At 50.6% G+C, this 21,381-nt stretch overlaps 1 protein-coding gene across 5 annotated transcripts in view; it reads right to left on the reverse strand.

Moving 5' to 3' along the window:
- Positions 1 to 15,569: 15,569 nt before the first annotated feature.
- VTI1A (vesicle transport through interaction with t-SNAREs 1A) overlaps positions 15,570 to 21,381 on the reverse strand; it is a 328,547-nt gene continuing 322,735 nt past the window's right edge. For all 5 annotated transcript variants that reach the window (XM_076009793.1, XM_012771719.3, XM_012771757.3 and 2 more), the window contains one exon: positions 15,570 to 19,016. In XM_076009793.1, the coding sequence (XP_075865908.1) occupies positions 18,923 to 19,016 (94 nt within the window). In that variant the 3' untranslated portion in view covers positions 15,570 to 18,922. The remainder of the gene's footprint in view (positions 19,017 to 21,381) is intronic.

Genomic DNA, 21,381 nt, shown 5'->3' on the forward strand with positions numbered 1-21,381 from the left:
TTCTAGCTGGGTCTCTGGCCATCGGTGAAGAAATCAAAGATTAGTTTCATTTCATAACTCGGGCCCCTCGGCACTTCCCAGTTGGGGCTGGGAACAGGACCAGGCATTCATTGACCAAGCTAATCTGAGTTTCAGGGAGGTGGCCAGCAGTCTGGGCTGTCAGAAACCTCACCCAAGAAGAGGACAGGGCCGGACACAGGCCGGACGAGAGCTTAGTTCCACCACCCAAAGGACTGTGATTGGTGTCCAAGCATCCGATGTTTATTCAGACCGGAGCTGTGGCCTTCATGGGCTCAAATGTCATTAGCTGCTGGTTTTGATCAATGGGGAACAGTGAAAGCAACAAATACGAATGTCCGTTTGCTGGCAATAGCAGTCGTTTGTGGCATTTAATTAGCATAATTGACCTGAACTGGTACTTTTTCTCCACCTGAATTTAAAAATACATCACTGCCCCCCCACTCCAATACATCTGAGAAATTTTCTTTTTTTTTTTTTAATGAGATTTTAACTAAAGCCCAATATCAAAACACCATATAATACTTTTATCTCATGGAAGACATTTGATGCTTATTAAAATATTATTGCTTTAAGGCTTATTTTGATTTTTTGCCCAAGAGTGTGTGCAGAGCCTTGCGACTCAGATAATAACAAAGAAACCTTAAAACATGAAAAAAACACATGAAAGGTAATATGTTCCCCATTAGTCCCAGTATCATTTCCCCAGGATTACTGCTTTCCAAATATAGCATTAGTTTAAAAATAAAAGGCCGTTTACAGTAATGGGACACTTGGTACTACTTTGGAGTCTGCGGGCCCTCCAAGCGGCTTGTACAACGGCTTCATTAAGTGGGAACTGCAGGGGAGAGGGCTGGCTTAAAAAAAACCCCAGCATGCCTCCTCAAAGGCCCCCTAGACAGGCCACCTACCCTGACCCAAGGCCCGTGTCTAACAAGCTCTTAATTCTGTTTTCAGAACTGCTTTTTCGTGCATTGTTTCTTCCAGAGATGAAAACATTTTGGAAGCTGACAAGTAATCGATTGAGCGCCACCCGGGAAGAGAAGCGACATTCTGGAACTCTGCATTTGGCCTCACGGTGGGGGGGCGGCGAGTGTGGCTGCCATCCATGCTAACGGGGTCTTTTTGGGTTTGGGAGGTCTCTTTTGTCCTGGGAGATCCAGGAGCTGCAAGCCCCAGCTGGGACTTCTGTCAGTCGGCAGGCACATAGGCCATGCGTATGGCTGGGTTGATTGGACCCGGACGTGCTGCTGCTGTTGTCAGGGAGGCTAAAGCCCATTTCCAGTTGGATGGATAATCTAGCCAAGGGGCAGAACAGATATGTACATAGACAGGCTCTGTCAAGGGGCAGCGAGGGCCACGCCGGTTTGCTTCCATGGGCTGGCCCGTCTTGAGCACCCACCGGAAGCTGCCAGCCTGCTGAAGGCCCCTGAAGAGACTCATGTTGCACATTTGCTATTTTGGTGCAACAATGCAGGCCCCTTCCGGTTTCGGGAGCCGGTCTCCTGGCACTCAGCGAACGCCCAGCTTTGAGAGGCCTCAGAGAGCCAGGGAGCGAGCTTCCAGCCTGAAGGGAGGGAGAAGCTCTCCTGGTTTTAAATCCCCAACTAAATGCCAGCCATATCTTGTTGTCAACAGAGAGGGGAAGATCAAGAGAGGGCGATGGAAGAGAATGGGGAAGGGTAACAAGAGCTGAAATTTATTGCCCTGAGGCTTGCGTTCTCCACAGAGGCAGGTGGCCTTGTCCGCTGGGCAGGGGTCTGCCCCACCGGAGCCGCCTCTGCCCCAAGGGAGGGTTCCTTGTGGAAGGAACTGGTCAGGGGTTGGGGATGGCGTCTCTCTGCGTGGGGAGTATCCCACCTGACTGTAGAATTGGCCTCATCTAACCACTGCTCTGAACTCCTTCAAGCCAAGAATGCTGAATAGCATTCTTCAAGCCTATTGCTGCCCAGCGGCTGGCGCAGAGCAGGCACCAGCTCTCCTGATCTGAGAGAACAGGCACCCGAGGGTTCCGGCCTCGGGAACAGACCAGAGGCTGGGAGGGCATGGCCAGCCCCGGGCTGGGTGCCCCGGGAGGACTGCGGTAACTGCAGCCATTCATTGAGCACCTCCTAGCTTGGGTCCTTTCTTTCAGCCCTCACACCACCACCCTAACGTAGTAATCTTACCATGACTGATTTGGGGGCAATCAGGGTGCACGCGGGTTGATTAACTTGCTAAAGCTCACACCGCTAGCGAGCGGGGCAGCAGTCTGGCCTGGGCACCGGGGCCTTGGCCACCATGTTGGGCCGTCTGTCCTCCCGCTCACTGGCTCACAGTCCTGGGCTCCCAAGTGGCTCAGATGCCCCTTGGAGGGGGAGAAGGTGGAGTCAGTCCCTTTGAACAATGCTTTACTTGGAGTCACTGCATTTCTCTAAGGACGCTCCTTCCTTGGGGGGTGATCAACATTACAGGGATTGGACGTGGCACCAGAGGGCCCGAGTACTGCCTCAAAAGGAATTTGCGTCATAACATGGAGTTGAGATTCACCTTACAGATCAGAGTCTTTATCATTAATCTACAGATGGGGAAACAGGGGCATAAAGAAGGAAAGATGTCTGTCCAAGGTCACCCAGCTAGCACGGAGGTGAGGTCTCCCGACCCCTAGCCTCCTGTCCCTCCTCTCCAGGTTCTGCGGTGTCTGGTGAGACTGGGTGGGGGAGAATGGTGGCCAGCAAAGCTCTTCAGGGCAACAGGGACCGGGGGGGACCTGGGAGGAGTAGAAGCAGGCCACCAGGAGAGGGTGTGAGGACCCTGCAGGTAGAGGAGGTGGCATGCAGGTGAGGCGGGATGTGGGACATGGGAGGCTGGGGGGTAGGTAGACTGCACCCCCCCAATTCAGTCTTCCTGATGAGCAGGGCCGCAGGGAGAGCTGAGAGGAGGATGACCCCAAGGACGGAAGAGAGCCGGGATCAGTGAGCAACGTCTGGCAGGAGTATGGGGGAAGGAGGGGCCTCCCGCCGCAAGCTTGTGACCCCTGGCAGAGGTGTGCTTAAAGGACAGTACTGTTAACTCGTCTGACCCCCTGACAGATCCCGGCTGGGGGTTAGGAAAGGACTCTGCCATTCGCTAATTGTTTTTCATAGACAGTTTCCTGCTCACTCGGACTCACCTGGTGCTGATGTCAGCAGACTTCTACGTCTGTTCCTCGGGACCCATCACCTGCCAAAGCCCTGCTGCCGGCCCTGCCGGCGACCGGGGGAAGGAGGGTAGCGAGGTCCAGCAGAGTCACCGCAGGGCCAGGGCAAGCAGAGCACGGAGCTGCGGTGCCCCGCAGGCCCACGGAAAAGGCTCTGGTCTCTCGCATTTCAAATGGACTGCGGTGGCCGCTGCTGGGGACGCCACATTTCTGCTGAGTCAGAGCCATTTCAGCCTGTGCTCACCTGTAATAAGCGCGATTCTCTGGGAGACATTACCATATTGGATGTGGGGGCCAGCCAGGTAAGGCAGGAGGACAATCTAAAAGCCAGAGGTTATGACTTTTGATCTAAGCATTGGCTTTGAAATATTCAAAACTCCCCTGGAACCCACTTGGGGCAGTGCCATCCTTCGTTCTTCCGACAAAGAGGAAAAGCAAGTCAGACACGGACGGGCCTCTGGGCAGCTTGGTGGGCAGGGAGCGGGTGGGGCCCGTTGGCTAAAGTGGACGCAGCTCGGGTGAGGGCAGGAGCGCAGAGGCCCGATGGGGCTCGGGCAGGGTAGACGCCTCCTTGGTTGGGCTGAATAAGGCCTGGGTCCTCTCCAGCAAGCCGCAGGCAAACCAAGAGCCCCGCCAAGAACCCCGGCCAGCCGGTGGCAGAGTGACCCAGGGTCAGAGGTCTTTTTCACATTTTCCGTGTTGTATTTACCCCCCCACCTCGTGAGTGCAATCTGACCTAGCCGTGTGCAAGGCTTTGGGGGTTTTGAACTTGCCCTACATCAAATACACCCCCTCCTCCACCAGGGAGAAAACCCCAGCCACTCTCCGCTGCAGGCTCGGCGGGCATTTGATTGTCTAGAACACATCAAACAGCCTAAGTCTCCCTTGTAAAAGTTTTACAAGAAAATCATTGAAGACCAGCCGCGCTATCCTTCTTCTCTCCTCCTCCTTAAATTCCATCCCGAAGCTGATATTCTCGATCCCCCCAACTCAGTGTCGGCCGGCGAGGGCGAGGGCTGCTGAGCGAGCCGTGGCGGAAACCTCAGCCCTTGGATCATTAGACTTGCAGGCCACGGCTGTGGGATCTAGTGATTTGGACATATTTTATTTAACCAGCTTAGTAAAAGGTAATATTCAGCAGCTGTGATCTATAGCAGAATTACAATTTTCAGGGTCAAGGAGGGATTTTGATATTAGGAGGTTGGGCAGAATTGCTATGAAATCTCATGAGCTGTCTTTAAAAATAAATGAGAAAATAGGTTATCCAAGAGTCATTGTAAGGGAAAAATCAATAGGCAGTGTCTATTCACTTGGGCTATCAAAATCCTTGAAATTTGAACAAAAGTTTTACGTTTAGTGTACTGCAGGTTTTGAAATACCAGCGCTGGAGGTGCGGCGGGTACAAATTCATTGCGCTGTGCGTCCAAACAAGGCGAGCCCCGGGAAGCCGCCTGGCTTCCTCTGAAGACAGGGAGCATCTTGGTGACCAAATTAGACAGGCAAAGGGAGACTCCTGGAGAAGCTGTTTCATCCAAGGCCACAGTCACTTGAGAAGCAGCCGGTGTGGCAGGAGCACTAGTGCGGGTGTGGCCCACCCACGGCTCAGCGCCCCTTCCCGGCCCCTCCTCTCGTCCAGGAGGAAGGCGGATCCCACGTGTCCTCCCTCCCACGCAATCCACATCGCCAGGCCTTTGTTTTTTTTCTGTGTGTTTGTGTGAAGCAGAGTCTTGCTTTGTTGCCCAGGCTAGAGTGAGTGCCATGGCGTCAGCCTAGCTCACAGCAACCTCAAACTCCGGGGCTCAAGCAATCCTTCTGCCTCAGCCTCCCGAGTAGCTGGGACTACAGGCATGCGCCACCATGCCCGGCTAATTTTTTCTATATATATGTTAGTTGGTCAATTAATTTCTTTCTATTTATAGTAGAGACGGGGGTCTCGCTCTTGCTCAGGCTGGTTTCGAACTCCTGACCTTGAGCGATCTGCCTGCCTCGGACTCCCGATGACAGCAAATGGCGATTTAACAGGGAACCTCCTGGTGGTGGAGTTTTGGCTGATCAGGTCGCCCGAATGAAAGAAGTCGTTTTCCATCCATTCATTCATCCATCCTTCTATTCAACAGTAATATACTGAGGACACACTACGTGCCATGCTCGGTTCTGGCACAAAACATGGAGGAAAAAAAACGGGCCGTGCACTAGCCCTCCCAGAGTGTGCAGGGGGGTGGGGCAGGTGGGCGTTAAAAAATGAACAGAAATAAATACTCAAGTATATGTTGTGAAGAGGAAAAAGGTAGGTGGAGAAAGAATGAGGTGGGCCCCCTTGAGACTGGGGGAAGGGCTTGGGCAGGCTTCTGTGATGGCGCGTTAACAGGGAGGCCAGGAGGGAAAGGGCGGGAAGATTCCAGGCAGAGGCTCTGAGGTGGGAAGTAGCTTAGGGTGTGGGGGAGAAAGGGGGTGAGGGAGCTGCAGCCGAGGCAGGAGCAGGGAGGGTGGAGTTGGTTGGGGGTGGGTGTCGGGTCACGCAGGGCTCGGGGGGCTATGGGAAGGGATTCTGATTTGAAATGTTAAGCCAAGTCGAAGGATTTTGAGCTAGAAGGATCTGTGATGGTATTTTCATTTTCCAGTCGTCACCGTGGCTGTTGTGAGCCTGTACCACCTACCTGGTAGCGGTGGGGACAGCAGCAGCGGCCCAGGAGAGAGAGACGGCAGTGCGATCCAGCGTGGAGAACGGACTAGGACTCCAGAGTTCCCGGGAGCACGCGGGTAAGCGGTTACTTCTGCACTTCCTTTTTAGTTGGCATCAACTGAGGACACCGGGCACCATTTTATTGCCTCATTTGAATCTCTGTTCTACAGACTCTGTTGCCACCTGCCCCTGCCCCCGGCAGTGGATTATTCAGGGACCACTCAGTTCTCCAGGAGTCCAAGTTTGCATGTGGAGTCAAGCACTGGGGGCAGAATAAATGCTGTATCTGGCATGCCTCGGTATTCGAATTTTCCTGGACAATATTGCTATGAATTCATGTAAAAGCATTTTATTTAATATCACGGCATTTATCATTTTTCATAGTCTCCATTTTCTCAATCTTTTTTTTTAATGTCTCAAATGTGTCATCACATTTCCTTTAGGATGTCGTAGGCTTGACGTTGAGAAGGCTCAAATCAGCCCAACCAACCCGCCTCGCCTCTCCAGGTCTCTGTCCCCAGCCACCCGCTGGGTCTCCCTCGGTGGCCTTGAGCTTGGGGAAAGGCAGGGACGCTGCTTTGTGGCTCCGTGTTTTTGCCTTCCTGATCCCTGGTGCCACGTCTGACACTTAAGGTTAAAAAATAATTTTAAAACATTTTTAGAATGAATTTTTTTTAGAGAATAAATATCTTTCTTCTATTAAGGTATTCTTTTTTTTTTTTTTTTTTTGAGACAGAGTCTCACTTTGTTGCCCAGGCTAGAGTGAGTGCCGTGGCGTCAGCCTAGCTCACAGCAACCTCAAACTCCTGGGCTCAAGCGATCCTTCTGCCTCAGCCTCCCGAGTAGCTGGGACTACAGGCATGCACCACCACGCCCGGCTAATTTTTTTTTTTTGTATATATATTAGTTGGCCAATTAATTTGTTTCTATTTATAGTAGAGACGGGGTCTCGCTCTTGCTCAGGTTGGTTTCGAACTCCTGAACTCAAAGGATCCGCCCGCCTCGGCCTCCCAGAGAGCTAGGATTACAGGCGTGAGCCACTGCGCCCGGCCTATTAAGGTATTCTTATAAGTAAGAATGTGCTCACTGATTGTACCATTGGAGCTATGAAATTAAGGCATTCTTGAGGTATTTTAAGTCCATTATTATGAAGAATCTGTACAGGAAAAAAACAAAACAAAACACCAACAAATATTGCCCCAAGCAGTATCCGTCCACCATGTTTCTGAGCAGCGTATTTAATCATGATGAGGAGTGTGATGGTTATGGTTTGTCGCAGGCCTGGTGGAGATTCCCATGGGCCACCTAATTGAATCTGCATATCAGTCCCTGGGGTTGAGTGACATTTTCTCTACTTTACAGCAGAGGAAACCGAGGCTCAGTGAGGAGATCAGTAGATCATCCAAGCTCACCAGTGAGAGAACCAGAGCTCGAATCTAATCACTCTGCAATGCCATCTCTCTGGGCAAATAAAGAGAGAGAGAGAAAAAAAAACCTGTGTATTCAAAAACAACCTTGAATATTACCCTTCCAAGTTTCATCGTTTAAAAAAAGAAGACAGTATCTATAGTCACTGTATAAAAACTGTAGCAGAACACTGAATTGGAAGATTTATAACTACCCTTCAATTAGAAAGGGCATGGAAGTAACAGAAATAATTTAAATGCAAAAGATGGGAACAGCAGACTTTGGAATTAGGCATTTTATTTAACTCATCAAATAATACAAGTGAGTTCAGGAAACAACAATCAAAATGTATTACTTGTACTAACGATATGTAGAACCACATTTCCAAGAAATCTAATGAAAATAAATGCTGGAAATAAATTACTTCGTGGGACACAGCAAATAAATAGATTTTTACAAACAATAACCCTGTGAATATTAGAAAAGAAACACGAGGGTTCTGGGGAAGGATGCATTGCAGAACTGGGGGAAAACGGAACTCAAAGCTAATGCCTGAATGAGACGTAAGAAACAGCAGCACGTTAATGGAAATTAGTAACAGAAATTCTAACTCGTTTCCTCCACCCCCTTGGTTTTAGGAGTGACTTCTCCCCACCCCCGAGACAGGCTCCGAGCACCGCTGCTGACTCCCACAGCCTAAGTGATCCAGATAATGTAATCGCACCATCATTAGGAACCATGAAATTGCAATTCCTCGGGGAAGGAGCGCTATCGCTCAGTTACACAGAGAAAAGCGATTAATTAGCAGATCTCAGTTTAACGTGACTATGTACTTACACGGGTTCTAATCCCACTCTGGAGCGGCTCTCAGGCCTAATGAATTACCTCTAGGAAGTTGAGCTGGAGCCAGAAGACATCATTCAAAATGACTAGATGAACTAAACTAAAAAAACCCCAAATTTTAATATGATAGACAGACCATCCACTGTTGGGGAAAAGCTGTAGAAACCAAAATGAGAGTCATCTAATTTCTCCTGATCCTGAAATGACATTGTTGAGTATGAAATTTCATGTTCGGACTCTATTTGAGGCAACTTGATCTGAACTGACTTATTCATTCACTCCATTCTACAAATGGTACCACTTTTTACAGAATATGACAGGATACTACTTTGGACCCATTTAACCCTTGGGAAGTTGCATCCTCAAACATTAGACACAGCAGACTGAAGGCCGCACTTGAAACCTCCATGATGGCAGCTTAGAAAATCATTCTGGAATGGGGACACCTTCCCTCTGACAGTGTAGGTGGAACCAGGATTCTTACCATTCCCAAGAGGGTGACGTCTCTCAAACCAAACCTGATGGGCACCCACCCTCCTTGGTACTGGCTCTTTGTGTTGAGCTCCTGGGCCCCACCTGAAAATCAAATAGATGGGTGCAGAAATCAAGGACTGGTCTTTACACACTGCAAGGCCTCAGCTCTTGGGCTGGCTAGTGTATTTCCACTTCACAACGTGCCTGGATTCTTAATTAAATCTCCCTGGGTGCTTATACCTCTGGTCTGTATCTATGGGGGGTTTGTAGCCTGGGGCTTCAGTTCTAGGACATGACACCCAGGGACAATACTGAGGGGAGACAGTGCCTTGAATGTGGTGGTTCAACCTAGAGGAGGGGGCTGAATTGTCTTTGGATGCCAGTCCAGAAAATGGGCTGTGGCTCCAAGGCCAGGACTGGTACCACACACTGGTTTCTAAATCTCTTTCATGAATTTTATCCAAGTGCATGTTCATAACGTGCCCGTGAGCAAGGGAGGGGCAGACACAATGTCAACAGTCTGGTTTACTGATAGGAAACTGGATGCCCAAGAGGGTGAGTAACTCACCCAGGCAGGACTGGCTTTATCATTTGCAGGACCCACTGCAAAATGAAAATGTAGGACCCTTTGTTCAGAAAGCAAGAAAGTATGCCTTTTGCTTTCTTCCCTATTCTCTTCTTCAACAAAGAGATTTAGAAACCAGTGTGTGGTACCAGCCCTCAAGACAGCGGCTGCAAAGCATTAATCCCCAAGTGTGATGCCCCTGTGTGACCTACTGGTCACATGCCCATGACACCAGCCCTGCATTCAAGACCACTCAGAAGCTCAGCTCGCCAAGTCTCCTGGTCTTCTAGAAGGTTCTACACAGCAGAGACTGCCATCTCACCCCAAGGCCCTCGCTTTGTCAGCTACGTCCCCTCTGTGCTGCCGCGGATGGCGGGGAGCTGGCAGAGAGCCACGTTTCTGAGAGACCCTCCCGCCAACTTTCCCAGTTGCTGGATGCGAGACTGAAGCTGGGGCAGGGTGAGCCTTGTGGAAGGCCACACGGCAGGGCCCAGGGCCCCGGGACCTGAGGCCCAACTCGGCACTAAAGTGTCCAGACTTCTGGAAAAGACTGGCGCCTCACCGGGCCTCCCTGCCAGGCTGTGCCTGGTTCGAATGCTGCAGCCGCCAGCACCCAGGCCCGGGCGTGTCGTCAGGGTCTCCTCCCGGTTCCAGCAGCTTCTGCTTAGCAACGGCGCGCAGGGGCTTCTGGGAGTCCCCCATGGGCTCAGCGTCGCCGTGAAGCCTCCAATTCTTTTTTCTCCACAAGATTCTCTTGGTGGGGCGGGGGTGCTGGTGACAGCGGTAGGTGAGGAGACACTGCAAGAAATTGAGGACAGAAATGCCATCCGCTGGGAGACACCAGGAGCTCAGCTAAGGAGGTGCCCAGGGCGTTTCCTGACGATTCCTCGAGAGCAAAGATCTGACATCCAGGGGAAAAGGCAGTCATAGCCAACAGGGACGGCACTGAGTTCTTCTGTACACGTTGGTTTTAGAAACGGACCCAGGGAACTTCGCACCCCTGGTGTGGGGGCCAGCACCCCCCCACAGGCCACTGGCTCTGGGGCTGGGCCACAGCCCTCCTCAGCCTGAGGGGCCAGCGAGACCCAGCCTGGAGTTGCTGGCCGGAGGGCACGAGGCAGGGAGGACGAGCGACAAAACTGCCAGCCCCCAGTGCTGTCTGAAGGCCTCCCGGGGCAGAGGCCTCCCTGGAGGTTGAAGGCCCAGAGTGACTTTCCGCAAGTCTCGTCTCCTCCCCGAGCCCCGTTTCCCCATCTGAAAACGAGCAGGCGGTCAAAATGGCCCCCGAAGCCGCACAGCTCAAAGGCTCCGTGAATCCGAGCTCCTCGGCCGCTCGGCTCTGGCCGCCCACGCCATCGCCAACGCAGCCAGCGCCGGGCTGGAGGGATGCGGAGTCCACGCTTCCTCGTTTCAAAACCCTGCTCTCCCGGGCTCTGTGGGTTTCATCTCCCCTCACAAAGGAGTTCAGAGGGGCCGTCCGGAGGCCGGAACGTGCGGCTGCATGTGCCGGGGCGCCCTGGCCCCTCCGATGCCACGCGGCCAGACATCAAAGTTTCTCCCTGTCTGGGGGAGCGCGTGCGGGAGGGACCAAACCGGCCACGCGCCCAAATCTGGATTCTGCTGCTATTTTCCCCTTTCCGCATGGGGGACAGGGAGAGGAGAAGAAGGGGAGAGAAGCCTTTGAAAACGTCTCCTGCTCCATTTCCTCCCTGCTCGCTGCTCTTTGCTTAGCAATTCACCTCACCGGCGAGCCCAGCGACACTCCCGTGGTGCACCTCTTAGCCACGCGGCAACTTTTTTCCCTTTTATGATATTTTGGGCTTCTGATTGCCTGCCAAGTCAAACCTTTATCATTTAATAAGCAGAAAAAAAAAATCCTCCAAGTCAGCCCAGATCTAAACGGGCCTCGTTCCTACCCCCTGCCTCTCCTAGGTTGGTCCTGGATGTGGGACCAGGGCTGATGGGGACCTACCCACTTGCAGGCACGTGTCGACCCTCCTCAGGCTCCGTCAGGGAGGGCTCTTTTGCAAATGTAGTCATGGCAATTGCAACGAGGAATGAACACACAGCACTGCCCACTGGAGAGGACTTTGCCAGGTAATTCATGGTGATGGCATTAACGTCAGGGGCTGACAGTGGAAGGCAGCAGAGGTAGGGACGTCTCAGTGGGATTTCAAGAGCTTGACAGTGACCTGCCCAAGATTAGAGAACCACTCAGGATCCTGGGGATGGAAACAGCTTTCTGACCTCCAGCCCCAGTGCTGTGAGATGATCTTCCTTCTCCTACCTATCTCCTTGACCATGTGTCTTCGGGGCCTGGAACATAGTAGATGCTCAATAAATATTCATTGAGTGGATGAATAAGTCTGATCACACCTGCCATGCTTCAAACAGAGAAAGGTCTGATTATTTAGAAGTCTTGTTGGGGACAATAATGATGAGCTCATCGAAGCCATCTAGTTCTTCTCACTTGAATTTCCCCCTTTCTTTAGAAATGCTGTCTGGTACCCTTGGGGGTGGGGTGGGCTTAGATGAATAAAAGGAGATGGAAATTGAGCAGAGAGTCTCTGTTGGTCACAACATCCCCCTGTGCCAAGAGCCCTGCATGGGGCAGGGTGGGGAAGTCTGCTCAGGACATGCAGAATCCATCTGGGGCCTTTCCCCAAAGGCCAAATTGTGCCACAGCGGCCCTGGGCTGCTCAGCTTCAGCAGGGCCAGACGAGGGAAACAACTTGCCAGAGTTCAGGGTTAACTGTCCTAACTCCATCCCCTGCTCTCCTACTCTTTCTCCAAGAGAGAGGAAGACCCGCCAGCACATCCTCAACTGGTTATTGCTCCCCGGCAGAGCCCATTCTCAGACCCTGTGTGTGCCTGGGTGTGGCCCTGCGCAGAGCACAGTCCTTAGAAGATTGGGGGCCTGGTCAGGCGTGTGGGCTTCTATGACAAGGCTATGTCCCGGCAACCCTCCCTCACCATCAGGGCAGCTGGTACAGAGGAATCTGCAGGGAACTGGCCCAGGCACCCACAGCCCCCATCTTGACAACACTTCTCCCAAAGACCAGCAAATGCCCCCTTGCGTGGTGGTGGGTCTCCCTCCACCAAACCCCAAATCTGCTCCTAGGAAACGGCCAGACAATTCACACTGAAGCTGTCTAGGGAAAATGAATCTGCATTTTCCCAGCACTCAAGGTCAGAGACCAAAGGAGTGACTCTTTCAGGTGGGATTACAGGCATCTACCAGCCCCTAGGGTGTCACTGTGCAGGGGCTGACCTGACCTTACAACTGTACGTGCCTCAAGGTCAAGGCCTTGGCCACTTCCTGTGCCCAGAAGAGATGCAGACAAGGGAAGGGGACAGTGGTGGAGTCTCAGAGAGTGGGGCCACGTGGGCTTCGGTCTCTGCTGGTTCACCAGCCTGGGGCTGACACTTACTTCTCCACCAAACTTGGCAACAACCCCCCATGCCCCAAGGTGATGCATTGGGCCATATTCTCTGTTCCTCTTCCTTCTGATGGCGTAAGACAGGGAAAACCAACAGGAAAATGCAGCACAGCCTGCCAAGTGCTTAGTCCCATGTGGGTGGACAGTAGGGCCTAAGTGTCAGCGGAGGGTGCATCTGTGGCCTGGGGCCTTGACAGAACCTTCTGGAGAGAAGCTGGAGCCAGAGGATGTGTTCATTTTCAACTCTGTGGGGCCTCATCATGAAAAAAACATTTCCTTCTAACTTAGGTACTTTTCCTGGCAAAATAAGTTAAAAACAGAAAAGCTGAGGTAACAAAGTGGTGTGGAGCCGTGGAAGTGGCTGGGCTCCCCGTGGTATTGTCCCCTCCTGAACACACCTGGGGGAGTCCCCGGGAGGGGGTGAGAGGCGGCTGCGCCGCGTGTGCTGGTCTCGCCCCCAGGAAAAGCCCAGGCGGCTCCCGCCGGAGCTGCTGCGTGTGCAGCTGATCGATCGGGCTTCGGAGCCGCGGAGCTATTATTCACGCCAAAGGGCCTTGTTTGGACGAAGGGGGGGGGGTGCGGTGCACGGAATCACAGGCCGGAGCTGTGCGGCTTGGCATTTCCCCCCTGTGATGCCGTCGTTGTTTATGCAGCATGAGCAAGAGCAGTGCAGGGGGAAGTGCTTTCCCCACAGTCCCCTGGGGGTCCCTGCGGTGTGGCCACTGGGACTGTGGCTCGGGCTGGGGTCCCAGGAGAGACGCCCTGTCTTTCCCCTTCTTTGGCTCCTCCTATAGAAGGGCCGTGATGGGCTCAGGGTGGTACAAGGTGGGGCCTACTTGCCTGGTGGGTCTGCCCCTCCCCCACGCACCGTCTGTCCCCAACTCCCCAGGCACTCCCATCCCCCGTGTCCTGCCATCTTGGTGGCCCTACTTGCCTCTGGTGAGCTGGCTCTGGAGCGTTTTCCTTGCTACTGACCTGGAATCCCAACGGAGACGGGGACCTCTCTCAGCACCCCTGTGTCTTCCCACCTGCACAACGGAGGGGACACTGACCCTGGCTCCATCACCCATCTCACGATGCCTCGGCTCCAACCATGCACTCTCCTCTGCCTGGGCCTGGCTGTGCCTGGTTGCCCTTTCACCTCACCCTTCTTGGGTACAGTGCCCATGGTTTCAAGAGCTTTTCTGAGCTGTCCACCCAGTCACCTGCCCCAGTTAACAAAGGCTGGCTTCTTGCCTGAGAGCCACTCGTCTGATCACAGTGTGTGGACAGTCTCTGGCAGATGCCCTTGGCCTGAGACTGGTGGGTCCCAGGCAAAGTAAAGCCACAGAAACAAGCATATTTCTGGGGGTCTAGTTTAAAGTTGGTGAGTTGCAACACAGCATAAGGTCAAGTTTGAGGCTGGTTTCTAATCTCAGGCAGCACCCTCAACCAGAGTCGCTGGGAGTCAGACTGGGGATGGTTGGCTCACCGCAGAGCCTTCCTTCCTTCTGGAAAAATGGCTCTGAACATGCCTTCTGCTGAGGTGTGGAGGCCATCCCAAGGCGGGCAGATTGTCATGGCTAATGTGGACTGGATTGAAATGGAGGCTTGAGACCCTACAAGGGAGTGTCTGCTGTTTCCACACCTACTGCGATCAATGAAGCTTGAAGACCAGGCCTCACCTGGCTCATGCCTGCCCGCCTGGCCCCTCCCGTCCACAGCTCCCGCAGGACCTCGGGGCGGGGCAATGCTGGGAGATGCTGCACTGAGCAGGGAACACGCACCACCTCTTCCCCTCATGCTCATGGCTGAGCCACCTAAGGGGTCTGGTCCCTTTGGAGATGGGAGAAAGTTACCCCCGCTGGCCTCAAGTGTCCATAAACCAGGCCCCTGAAGGTGGCTCCCAGGGTTCTATAAACTCATCTAACAAACAGGGTGAACAGACAGACAGCAGTTGTGGCAGAGAGAATGTGTCACTGATGTCTGATTTAGGATGACGATGATGGAGCTTGGTCCTTTCTATCCCTTCAAGCTCATAGCCCATGGAGAAGCTGATCAAGTCACCAATGGCAAGTCACAGAAAGGAAAAAGGGCAGAAAGTCCATTCATGTAGAGTGATGCTCATGTTGTCTGTTAGGGAAGCCCTGTATGTAATGAGCTCCAGCCGACTGCACAGAGATGCCCAAGACTCCCCCATCACACCCTCCCTGAACCACGTCTTCCTCTAAGACGTCCCTCTTACTCTCCCGCCAGACCACAGCTCTCCAACCACACACTCAGCTAAAGGGGAAGGCAAGTGGACCAGAGACTGGGGACACACAGTGGTTCCTTTGAAGCCAGCGCTGGCCACAACCAACCATCAGGACTTGGCTCTCCCCAGACCTTCCCTCCAAATGCTCATTTCTCCCAAAAAAGCCACCTCCACTCCCGGGCACCGAGTGCCCCGCTAGGCTAGCAGTTCAAACCAAAGAGATGAGGAAATCATCGCTTGTAGTTAATTCTCAACTACGTAGACAAACTGCTATAAATATTTATGATGGGAAATTTCATTATTTAAAAATTCTGCTCTAAATTTCCAGCTAACTCCACGAAGAATGCCTGCTGAACAGGTTGCAAATTAAGAACAATTATTTTTCTCTTCTGCATTTGAATATAACTTACAGCTAAAGTCATTTAAAGGGGTTAACATCAACCTTAATTAAATATTAAAGTGTGCCTGTACCTGCTGCTATTGTTGCCCCTTCGAATAAGATATAACCTATTTTTGACAAGTTTTCATCTTTCTCTGTGGAAGACGCTACATGAAACCAAATCAGTGGCAAAGAGGAGAGTAATGAATAATCTATTTCATATTCCAACAGTACCCAGAGCTCGGAGTGGAAAAATATTCAGTCAGATGATGGCAAGAGGCTGCTAGGGTACCACATGACACAGCTAATGTTTAAATAATAATAATAAAAAAAAGCGATAAACAAATCATTAGCCCTTAACAGTTGTTTAATGCAATTTGTTAATGAACGTAATGGTGGGGACTAATAATGAAAGAAAATAAAAACGTCTAAACAGGCGCCAAGTTGCTGGCGATGCGCAATTATTTCCTTGTCAAGTTTTTATGATTTAATGAGCCCCTCTGGGACTGACGGCTGTCAGTCAGTCGTGACTTTTTGACACCATTACAACTTCAAATACAGCAGCAGGCAGGCTGTTTTCCTCGGATTTGAAATACTGAAATGATCTGACAGTTTTAAAGAAAAGATGTGCAAAAAAAAAAAAAGGAGAGAGGGAGAGAAAGACAGTTGCTTTTTCCTTTCTTTCTTTTTTTTCCCCCCTCCCTCATTCCATGGGTTGGTAATCTCTGGATGCTGTTTGGTAATGAAAACCCAATCACTGAGGTCATTATCTGATGAGGTTTTTGGAACAGGCAGGCTTTTTTCCCCTTTATTTCTTCACTTAATGATAGCCCTCAATGGGCTTGCCCCGCATGGGATGGCCAGAGCCGCACAATTTTGTTCACCATTAATTTCAGCCTTTGAAGCTCAGGGCTCAGAAGCAGTAGCAAAGCAAACCCCCCACCAAGCTGGTTCCAAAATAAGACAATCCAGCCTGCCTTAAACAGAATAGCAAATGGCCTCCCAGCCCAGGCCTGAAAGCTGACGTCAAGCCCACTGCATTTGCAGGCATTCGCCTGCAACACGGAGCATTTACAACTCTTTGCAACTTAAGAGACTTTAATTAAATTGCTTTTGATTCTGGAGCAGGGTAGCAGCCACTTTATTTATTCTGTCAGGGAAACTGTTTAGTCTGCATGAATTTTATATGGCAAGGGCATCCTTCTCTTCTTCCTCCTCCATGTCTTCATCTTCATCTCCCCACCCCCATGAAACATCATTTTTAACAAGGGCTCCCAACTTCAGACACATTCATCCATCAGAGTCTACATATTAATACCTAGAACCTCTCCCAGATCTGTTCCACAGCCTCCTTCAAGTCTGTGGACTTCCTTCCTTCCTCCCCCCGTGCAGCAGGGAAGGAGAGAGAACAGCCGGCCTGCCTGGGGGGCTCCTCTGACTCATTTCTGCAGCAGCCAGGGGGGCCAGGAAGCAGCTCGGGGACCCTCAGACCAGGTTCCTCGAAGAGTGCTCACTCCCCTGGTCGGGGCTGTTGCTCGCAGGTGGTTTGATAGAGTTGTTAGGCCAAGGTTACCTGTTCCTGTGCTGCCCACTCCCAAGGTTGAATTGGGGTGAAATCACAGGCCAGAGCTGATAAAGACATAGAACTTAGAAGAAAAAGCTATAGAGAGGTGAGGTGAGCCATAGCCCCTTCCTCGTCTCACCTCTTCAACAGGCGTGCAAGGTTTCAGTGAGATATTTAGGAGCCAGCGAGCTCAGATGACCCTTGCTCGCTAGGTGGCCTGGGGGAAGCAGTGGACGGAAGTGTCGCTCGGTAGCTGCTCGCACACTTTAGCTAAGACCAACAGTTTCAAAGGAAGCCACCGGAGGGGTTGATATAATACTCCACGACTATTAGTGTGTCAGAATAAAAAGGGGGTTGTTTGTTTGTTTCCTTGCTTTCTAATGGTTTCTTAGATGTGTTTAGCACGTACAGAATTCTGTTATCGGAAGACAAGATTCTCGCTGAGATGGATCCCTTCGGCTGACAGGAACATTAGCATAGCTTCCCGCTCCACCACTGTCCTACTTCGCTCGGCCAAAATCCCACACCATCCTTCCGAAGTCAAGACTGCGGCTTTATTTACACAATACTAAATGATTTATCTGAACACACGCGGGCCCTCGCCTGTTTCGACGAGTACAATTTCTCTGGTGGATTTTTTGCATTCTGCATTTCCTCTCAAAACTGTAATGGTTTGCTTTTGAGTTGGGAAAAAAATAGCGAGTGCTGTATCCAGGTAATCTTGATCCACGGGCACAGGTGGTTAGCATTTTTGATGACGAGAACAGGTTTGCTTTTCAAGGATTCAAAGCTGCTAATTATATTCAAAAGCTAGTACAGACCAGTAAATGCCTATGAGGTCTTAAGAAAAACACATTTTGCTTTATGACTAGGGGCAAAATGGCCTCAGCTTGGGCAACCTTTAAGCCTGATCACAAATGAACTCATTTTGAATGCAATTCCTGGTTACCTCACACAGAAAGAAAAAAAAAATCACAAAGCATGTTAGAGGTTTGAAGACAGTGAATTCAGGAAGGCATTGCTAACAATTGTTAGTAAAAAAAAAAAAAAAAAAAAAAAAAATCCAAACCGTTCCTTTTGTGGCAATTTGCAATCTCTTATTCTTTTAAAGGAGGTTAGTGAACATTTTCCATAAAGTTTATTTCTAGTGGATCATCCTATAGGACTCTCCCATATTTATATAATCACATTTGAAATTTCACACTGATGGAGTCTTGTTCTTGCTCTTACTGAAATATTCATGTTCTCTTTACATACTGGAATGGATGTGGAGAGAACCTTGTCAGACCTTTTGCATGTATGAGGGCTGCTTTTGGCAGTGCAAATATTAAAACCGAAAGGATACAGGGATGCTTACACAGGTCAGGGAAGACGAGGTCACAATTAAATACCGCACCAGGGCTCCCTCTGCCAGGAAGTTCTGGGGAGTATGGAATTTGGGGAAGGCCAGGAAATATTTCTTGTAGCCCATAATCAAAGTTGTGAAAAGTGAATTTTGGGCAGGCTTAGCAGAAATAGTCTCAGGTTAAATAGAAATGATGCAATAGAAACACAGGGAAAGTGCTAAGTCAGTTTCCCACACAGCTGACATTAAATACCCACCTTTACAATGAAAGCACTCAGGCAGGCTGACTATAGTCCTTATGCCTGGGTAGGAACAAGGTTGGTTTGCTGGGGTAGGTCACTGGCTCCGGCCCCTGCTTTTCTCTGCATTTTTATCCTTAGACATCACAGGAGGCTTTTCAGTGACAAGCGGCATGTGACAAACAGATGCTCCTGTGAGTGACTCATCACACCCTCTCCCAAACCATGACCCCTGACATGTCCACAGGACAAAGAAGAATGTCACCAAGGCTATTTTGGTCAATTGATGAAAATTACCAAGAGGCAAATAAACATTCACCTTCCCCTATGAAAAAACAAATCTGGCTGAAGACAGACCTAGAAAAGGAAACCAACCCACATGCAAACAGAAATAGAAAATAGTTTTACACTCTTTGCACTTCAGCTGAACAGTGGTGAGGGAGAGACGGGGTCACCCGGGGCCTGTCAGCGCAAAAGAATGATTCATGTGACCATTTTGTCTTAATTACTCCGAACAAGCGGCCGTTGCTGTTTATCAGGGGAGAGCAGATACATCAGTGTCTTCGGACAGAGAAAGTGATTGCCGCCAGGATGGTGATGACCACGATGATCCCGAGGATGACGAGCAGGATGCGGTTCTGGATGATTCTGGAAGAGAGCAAAGGGAAGAAACCCACACAGGTAAACGGTGGTGTCCCGGGAAGGTGGTCCAAGGCCTCGGTGGCTACTCAAACGGCAGCTTTGTAGGTGGGGGTGGGGAGCCGTGTGTGCATGGTGCACGCGTGTACGTGTGTGTGTGTGCGCGTGCGTGTGTGTATGTGTGAGGTCATGCAGCTTTTTGTCCTACAAATGATCCACGAGGAGACGGACGAGTCCACAGTGACTGTCACGCTGCCCGCCCTCCGAGAAATGCTCACCGCAAAGCTAAGGTGAATCAAATGGCTTTCCCGGCTCAGAGTACCATGTAGTCTCTTTAAGTGATCAAGGACCCCTTGCCAGCTTCTCTTTTTAATTTAAAAGGTGAGACTTTTTTTTTTTTTTCCAGTGTTTCCTGTTAAAATAAAAGACTCCAAGGAAACATATGTCAGGAAGGTACTTACCTGTACAAAAATACCCGGGGAAAAGTAAAAGAGAGACTTAGGAAGAAAAGGACAGGATTAAGAAGCAAGTGTCAAACGTGCTGCTTAGGCTGTGAAACCGTCATCTGTCACTGTGGCTCACGCTCCGTTACACCAGGAGGAAACGTTACATTTGCTCCACAGCAGAAAAAGATGGAAATGAGCACGGATACAAAGTACTGCTCGACGTGCCCGTTGTGCGTTTGCTGGTGGGCCCTCACCCCTAGGGACGCTAGCCCCCGGGTTCCGGCTCTGCTGCATGCTGACGGGGAACCGAGAACGCGGAGTGGAGACACATGTTCCCAGATGCCTGCAGAGAGCTTCTGATGAGGTTGTTTCATAATTTGTCACCTCATTCGGAGAAAAGAGGTCGAACATCAGAATGCTTTGTTGAGACTTTCAAAGGGAACCCAGGTCACACTGCCTTGCCCACGCTCGCTGTCAAAGAGCCACACAGAAATAGAGACACAGGGTGGTTGGCAGTCTAGCCGGATATCCAACCAGCTTAAAACCCCAAGGCAAATCCCATGCGACCCCACTCCAAATATCAAGCAGAATAAGGTCTGCTGCCTTATTCTAGACACTGAACACGGGACAGGGGGCTTCCATAGGGAAGAGCTAGGTGGGATTTAGCCAGGCCCCCGATGAATAGAGACCCTACCCTCCTACTGTGTATCGTCACTGAAAAACCTTTGCAGGGTATTTGCAGCCATTTCTAGCTTCTGGATGAGCTCATTCCTTGGAAGGAGGACAACATCATGTTGTAGTTTCAGTCTGATTCCTCCTCACCCATCCCCTTCTCCAAACCTAAACGGATGAATGGAAACTGTCACATCAGACCAACCTACTCCCTTGTGGCCCCCTAAGAGGACGAGCTCCCTTTCCTCCTGACAGGTTACAAAATGATCACATTTGCTGACACGTCTTCCGCAAAACTGCTTTAGTGCCTGTGTCCACTTTCGTCGCAGGAGATGAATGGGCCGCTTTGTCCTCATTTATCACGCAAGGCTCAGCTAAGATCTGTCTCGTTTGTTTCTTCCCTTCCCCACTAGAAAGTCTGTGCCCCAACATTAATTCTTCTGTGATGACAGCTAATTCAGACTTAACAGGCCATGTTTACTCAGGAGGCAGAAGAGTCTCTGTCCCCCGAAGAAATAAATAAAAACAGGACTTCACGAAAGCTTATTAAAGTGAGGCTAATTATGAATACTGATCGGTACTATTTGGTGGCTCCGTTTAAAACCCAAATTGATTTTTCCCCCTTTTCTCTGGAAGGGACAGAAGTCTTCAGAACAGTCCCTACACATCCTATTTGCCCAAGTCACTGTCAAAATCTCTATTTACCACAGTCACCCGCATCCGACTTGCAAAGGAAATCAGCAAAATTGAAAGTCAGCAGTGAAACAGATTAAAAGCATGAAAACTCTTTAAAATTCTGCCTTAAGTAATCTACAGTAGCGTGTCTCTTGTACAGCTTGGTTGACAACCATTTTATTTGTGGGTTGAGGGCCCCAAGGCATCCAGGATGCTAATTTATAAAGGATTAAACTGTGGGGGTTACTTGTTCAATCTGAGGCACGGTTAGAAAAGTGAATGCACAGGAATCCCTAAATCCTCAGCTCCTCCCTGGCCCTTCCTAACTGGGCTTCGCCCCCTCCTCGGTGCATTCTCAGGGCCTGGTGGCTTCCTCCTGTCCTCCCCTTCTGACACCTCAGTGGACCCACCAGGGTGGACCAGGACCACGCAGAACTCACCCTGGCACATGGCGCAGCTGCCAGCACACGGGTTCTCAAAGGGAACTATCCAGGGAATGAGAATGGAAGAACGCAGCCCCCGCTAATTCTAATCATTCCATTCAGGTGATCATTCCATTCAGGGAGTCTGCATGGAAAAGG

Source organism: Microcebus murinus, chromosome 14, assembly GCF_040939455.1.
Source record: "Microcebus murinus isolate Inina chromosome 14, M.murinus_Inina_mat1.0, whole genome shotgun sequence".
Classification (NCBI taxonomy): domain Eukaryota; kingdom Metazoa; phylum Chordata; class Mammalia; order Primates; family Cheirogaleidae; genus Microcebus; species Microcebus murinus.